The 6,865-nt window shown below is 40.3% G+C and overlaps 1 protein-coding gene across 1 annotated transcript; it reads left to right on the top strand.

The window, feature by feature from the left end:
- Nucleotides 1–2,321: 2,321 nt before the first annotated feature.
- Nucleotides 2,322–5,924, top strand: LOC127532741 (eukaryotic translation initiation factor 4E type 2-like). The gene is made up of 3 exons (XM_051944783.1): nt 2,322–2,483; nt 3,794–3,884; nt 5,721–5,924. Exons 1-3 carry the CDS (start codon nt 2,467–2,469, stop codon nt 5,922–5,924), a joined length of 312 nt encoding a protein of 103 aa, XP_051800743.1. The 5' UTR covers nt 2,322–2,466.
- The last annotated feature ends 941 nt before the right edge of the window (nt 5,925–6,865 follow it).

Below are 6,865 nucleotides of genomic sequence, written 5' to 3'. Positions count from 1 at the left end.
TATGTTTTTAAAAGTGACTTAAAAGAAGCAGCAGACTCCGTACGCCTTATCTCCCCTGGCAGGTCGCTCCAAAGTCGAGGAGCTCGGATGGCATGTATAGTGCCACTTCTAAAACTGCATTAATCGTCCAAAAACTCATTAGTTTCCCCAATATTTCATCATGGTCTCCTGAAGCACTGTTTGGATCAGGAAAGCCTTCTGGGTGAGTATATTGTTCTACTTCATCCTACAAACAATGTGAAAGCTGCAGGAACCGAGCTTAATCTTAATCTATAATACAAGAAAACACATCAATATAGAAGCTGTCTGTACCTAGAAATTGACCGCGCCGCTAGCTAAACAGCGCTAGCATTAGCAACAACGATTTGGTCACCGTCAGCTGAGCTGAATATATCAAGGACAAGTGCATTTAAAAATGAGACTCACGATCATAGTATCCACAAAACAATCAACTGATGTTTTCAAAAATTACCTTGCGTATCTCTCTTTTGTTCGTCCTCCTTCCTCTTTTTCCTTTTTTCCACACCTGAAGGATAAACTAGCTTCATCTTGTTTTTTTTCTGTTCTTCTTCTAAACATCCTCCTTGATGCCAGTTTTTGATCAACCAACCAAATATTTTGACACATGTCTGGGGCTGCAGCTGCCGCCCAATCAGCGACACTGAACTTACAACGTGTGTTGGGTGGTTGCCAGGTCAGTCCGAAGCAAGTAATGTTAGATGGCAGTCTGTGGGTCAGACCATCAGACACAGTCAATTCGGGGGCCCCCTAGTGGCAGTGGGGCCCTAAGCAGCCGCTTAATTCGCGTATAGGGAGAGCCGGCCCTGGGCGTGGGAGAAATAATGGACGCATGTGGAACTTACATCAATATGTTGCTTCCTCCTCCATTTCAACATTGTACTTCCCGAAAAAGTTGTCCAGAGTGAGCATGGATGCAGACTCGCTATTTAAGGGCTGAACAGTCCACTCTCCCTCCGCACTACTCGGTTTGGGACGGCCCTTAATATGGAGGACCCTCCACGGGAACGCGCAAACGGAGGGGTAGTGTGTAGGGATAGTGTGTAGGGGGCGGTTTGGGATGCAGCCGATGAGTCCAGGACAGGTGGAACACTGGAACACTGCAACCTGCAGGTACACGGTCAGACAGCGGCAGTGTGGCCCCATCTGGTGGATGAAAGCCGACAGTAACAGGAAGTGTTCCAGTGTTTAAAATGATTCCTATTAATCACCTTATCCTTCGTGTCGTCCTGCAGGTCAGAATTGACCCTTCTTAAAGTTTGAAAATGTGGAGAAAATACATATTTTCACAGAGAAACTTCTGATGTCCACATTTTCAACATTTTTGGGATTTTTTTTAAACATTTTTAGGTGAAAAAAAAAGAAATATTAAAGATGTTTCTTTCAAAACATTCACATAAAAATCCCTGGATTTTGGTTAATTTTTATGTGAATGTTCTTAAAGAAAATATCAGGAGTTTTACTGACATATGTGTAATCACTTCATATATTTTATGATTTTTTGGAAGATTTTTACTCATTTATTGAAAATATTTACAAGAATTTTCTTGCCAAATTTGAAGAATTTTTTAAAATAAACATTTTTAAGGGAAACTTTTAAGGAATTATTGGAATTTTCTTCGTGAAGGTTTTGCAAATTTTCAGAAATTTGGGGAATTTTTTTTGCTGATTTTTTGGATTTTTATCGACGAAGGAAACAATATTTTTTGGTGCCTGTAAATGAAGACAACAGGAGGGTTAAACACCATAATAGAACCAGCAGAGTATAACAGAACATTAAACAGCTTCTGTTATATTTAGAACAAAATGTAATAAATAATATAACTGTTTACAATAACATAAAATACTTACAATAATATAATGTATTATAACAGAATAACATACTCACATTATTGTTTTTATTTACATTTGCTCTGTTACAATAACAAAAGATGTTAGAATTTACTGTTTGTTTTCTTTTTATGTATAATATATTACATATTTGCTCTATTAGTTATCAGTTATGTTAATCAGCGACATTATAATGTTAACAGCAGAACCTCAGAGGAAAAATACTGATTTTATTGGCTGTTAATGAGGCAGATAAATACTGAAAACACACTTTCATTGTATACCTACTGTGTAGTATTCGTGTATACTGACTACTACTGATTGCATATATGTACTGTGTAGTATTAATATATACTGAGTACTACAGAATGTATATTTACTGTGCAGTACTCATGTACACTATGTACTACTGACCCTATATTTGCCGTATGCGAACAAAGAAATGCTTTGTCCCTTCTCACCTCCCGTCCGCTGCTCCCGCACATGCGCAGTGCCGTTAGCCGTTAGCCGCCGTGGTGAGCCTCGGAGTGGAATCAGAAGGAATAAAACGGAGCCAGAAAACCCGAAATACGGAGAAGAACAGCAGAAATCCAGAGGAGCCGGTGTGACGGAGGAGACATGAACCAACTGGAGCGGTGAGACTCCCGGTGAAGCGGGAAATAACCGGAAATCCACCGGAACACACCGGGGCGCTGACAGCTAACGGCTAGCAGCTAGCCTCCACTTTTATTCATTTAAACTTTATTGATAAAGTTACTGGTTAACAGGGCTCTGACCCGCAGTAATCTGATTACCTGGAAAACACTGCGTTACTTCTCATCGACAGAGTTTTAACCTGCTGTTTCAGAGAAACTAGACGTTTAGATGAGGGTTATTTCTGTTTGTGTGAATTAAAGCTGCTGCTCAGTAACAACAACAATAATAATATCAATAGTAATAATGAACCTAGTTCAAATATGAGGATTTATTTACATATCATTAATGATAATAATTAATAATAATAATAATGATGATGTAAAACTCCGGTTAAACAGGAGGAGTTGTTTTATATTATTATTAATAATGATAATAATAACATCAAACCTGGGTTAAACCATAGACTGTATATATAGTGGACATAGCATCTGGCTCCAGAATTGAAGCCAACCCGGAAGTGTCAAAAACTTGCAATATCACGCCGTCCTCTAGGGTTGGCTCCAAAAAGCTTTTTCTCCATAGACCCCAATTCATTTTTGGAAAAAATAAAATTAGATAGACTGATGTTCTACAGCTCAGGATTTTTTTCCCGTTAGTTTTCATGGTCAAAATGAGAGATCAGGTGGCCGATCTTAAAATAAATCAATACTGAATTTTAAATAAATCGTTGAAGTTGGCGGAGCCAGGGGGCGTGGCTATACTTGATAGACAGCAACAGAAGCCTCTGCGGTAAAATGTGGGCGGGATAAGAGAGTCCTCAGCCAATCCTGCCCCAAGTTGCTCTCCGGTCCAGTCTGTTTGATGACGCTTTTTACGTCACTGGCTCCAAAAAAATCCAAAACGGCGACCAGGAAGTAGCAAAATCCAGGCTTCATTTTCTCGGCATTGAAACCAACGGGTGACGTCACGGTTAGTTTACGCCTGGCTTAAACAGGATAATTTCTTTACATATTATTATTAATATTAATGCAGAAACATGTCGATGTTTCACAGATTAAATAACCTTTATAGTCAAACCTTTATTAATTAGATATTAATAAGGAAATGCAATTACAAGCAATATTAAATAAACAAACTGAGTTAAAACAGAAAATGAGATGAAATACAAAGAATCAGTGAAGACCAGCTGGTAGATCTGAGGACCTGGTTTCAGAGACTGATTATTGATTGATTGATGGATTGATGGATTGATGAGTGTGTGACTCTCATTCATTGATCCGTAAACTGACCGGGTTCTGGTGTGTTTTAGTCCTAGAGACGAGGAGGACCAGGAGGACGCGGACTGTCACCATGACAACAGCGACGGCACCAACAACAACAACAACAACAACCGACGCAAGGTCAGACTGTTCAGCAGCACTGCTGTGTACTAGTACTTTAGACTAGTTTACTGTGTACAATGATGACAGAGTGTGTTACTGTGTGTATAACAGGTTGTGTTACTGTGTGTATAACAGGTTGTGTTACTGTGTGTATAACAGGTTGTGTTACTGTGTATAACAGGTTGTGTTACTGTGTGTATAACAGGTTGTGTTGCTGTGTATAACAGGTTGTGTTACTGTGTGTATAACAGGTTGTGTTGCTGTGTATAACAGGTTGTGTTACTGTGTGTATAACAGGTTGTGTTACTGTGTGTATAACAGGTTGTGTTACTGTGTGTATAACAGGTTGTGTTACTGTGTGTATAACAGGTTGTGTTACTGTGTGTATAACAGGTTGTGTTACTGTGTGTATAACAGGTTGTGTTACTGTGTGTATAACAGGTTGTGTTGCTGTGTATAACAGGTTGTGTTACTGTGTGTATAACAGGTTGTGTTACTGTGTGTATAACAGGTTGTGTTACTGTGTGTATAACAGGTTGTGTTACTGTGTGTATAACAGGTTGTGTTGCTGTGTATAACAGGTTGTGTTACTGTGTGTATAACAGGTTGTGTTACTGTGTGTATAACAGGTTGTGTTACTGTGTGTATAACAGGTTGTGTTGCTGTGTGTATAACAGGTTGTGTTACTGTGTGTATAACAGGTTGTGTTACTGTGTGTATAACAGGTTGTGTTACTGTGTGTATAACAGGTTGTGTTGCTGTGTATAACAGGTTGTGTTACTGTGTGTATAACAGGTTGTGTTGCTGTGTGTATAACAGGTTGTGTTACTGTGTGGTATAACAGGTTGTGTTACTGTGTGTATAACAGGTTGTGTTGCTGTGTATAACAGGTTGTGTTACTGTGTGTATAACAGGTTGTGTTACTGTGTGTATAACAGGTTGTGTTACTGTGTGTATAACAGGTTGTGTTACTGTGTGTATAACAGGTTGTGTTACTGTGTGTATAACAGGTTGTGTTGCTGTGTGTATAACAGGTTGTGTTACTGTGTGTATAACAGGTTGTGTTACTGTGTGTATAACAGGTTGTGTAGCTGTGTGTATAACAGGTTGTGTTACTGTGTGTATAACAGGTTGTGTTACTGTGTGTATACAGGTTGTGTTGCTGTGTATAACAGGTTGTGTTGCTGTGTATAACAGGTTGTGTTACTGTGTGTATAACAGGTTGTGTTACTGTGTGTATAACAGGTTGTGTTGCTGTGTGTATAACAGGTTGTGTTACTGTGTGTATAACAGGTTGTGTTACTGTGTGTATAACAGGTTGTGTTACTGTGTGTATAACAGGTTGTGTTACTGTGTGTATAACAGGTTGTGTTGCTGTGTATAACAGGTTGTGTTACTGTGTGTATAACAGGTTGTGTTGCTGTGTGTATAACAGGTTGTGTAGCTGTGTGTATAACAGGTTGTGTTGCTGTGTGTATAACAGGTTGTGTTACTGTGTGTATAACAGGTTGTGTTACTGTGTGTATAACAGGTTGTGTTGCTGTGTATAACAGGTTGTGTTACTGTGTGTATAACAGGTTGTGTTGCTGTGTATAACAGGTTGTGTTGCTGTGTATAACAGGTTGTGTTGCTGTCTATAACAGGTTGTGTTGCTGTGTATAACAGGTTGTGTTGCTGTGTATAACAGGTTGTGTTGCTGTGTGTATAACAGGTTGTGTTGCTGTGTGTATAACAGGTTGTGTTACTGTGTGTATAACAGGTTGTGTTACTGTCTATAACAGGTTGTGTTACTGTGTCTATAACAGGTTGTGTTACTGTGTGTATAACAGGTTGTGTTACTGTGTGTTACTACAGACGGTGTGTCCAGCAGCAGGAGAACACCCCCTCCAGTACAACTACACCTTCTGGTACAGCAGGAGAACCCCGACCAGACCGGCCAGCTCTCTGAGCTACGAGCAGAACATCCGACAGATCGGAACCGTCGCCTCGGTAACTACACACTCTTCAAATACTAACACACACATACTAATACACACTAATACAAACGTTAAATACTAACAGACACATACTAATACACACGTTAAATACTGACACATGTCCCCAGTCCTTCCTGAAGGTACTACTACTCAGCAGTACTGTGATCATCAGCTCCTCCTCTGGTCCTCTGGTTCTCTCTGACCTTTGAGATTCAGTCATTACATGCAGTACTTGTTCTGGGACAGTATTTATGTTGTATTGCAAGTACTTCTTCCTCCTGCTGCTGTTGGAGTGGTTTGGTTCTGGTAGGTCTGAACTCAGTGGTTCTGGACAGGTCTGAGGTCAGTGGTTCTGGTTCTGGTAGGTCTGAGGTCAGTAGTTAAATGCTAAATGGTTGTATTTATATAGCGCTTTTATCCAAAGCGCTTTACATGATACGTCACATTCACACATTCACACACACATTCACACACTGATGGCGGATGCTGCCATGCAAGGCGCTAACCACGACCCACCAGGAGCAGTTAGGGTTAGGCGTCTTGCTCAGGGACACCTCGACATGAGTACGATGGATGAGGATCGAACAAGACGGCCACTCTACCGACTGAGCCATGCCGCCCAGTAGTTCTGGTTCTGGTCAGGTCTGAGGTCAGTGGTTCTGGTTCTGGTCAGGTCTGAGGTCAGTTATTCTGGTTCTGGGTCCGGATGATCAGCTGGTCTGCAGGTTTAATAACAGCTGGTTCTATGTGTGATTGATTATTGATCAGACCTGAGCAGTGGATCACTGAGGCTGCTGTAGTGATTAAAGGTGACCAGCAGGGGGAGCTGCTGCAGCACTGATAACTCTAAGGATGAACAGCTGTCTACTGTTAGAATCAGAATCGGTTTTATTGCCAAGTAGGTTTTTACACTTACAGGGAATTTTCTCTGGTGCTCTTGGTGCAAATACAGATAAAATAAAATAAAATAGTGAGTAAAGAGATGTAAGGAATATGGATAAAATAGACAAGGTATTTACAGTT

This window comes from Acanthochromis polyacanthus, chromosome 24, assembly GCF_021347895.1.
Source record: "Acanthochromis polyacanthus isolate Apoly-LR-REF ecotype Palm Island chromosome 24, KAUST_Apoly_ChrSc, whole genome shotgun sequence".
Classification (NCBI taxonomy): Eukaryota; Metazoa; Chordata; class Actinopteri; family Pomacentridae; genus Acanthochromis; species Acanthochromis polyacanthus.
This window is presented reverse-complemented; position numbering and strand designations above follow the sequence as displayed.

Bases quoted from the DNA above. Each gene is read 5' to 3' on its own strand.
- LOC127532741 (XM_051944783.1), top strand. The intron at 3,885-5,720 runs GTCAGACTGTTC...GTGTTACTACAG, and splicing joins ACAACAACAACCGACGCAAG to ACGGTGTGTCCAGCAGCAGG.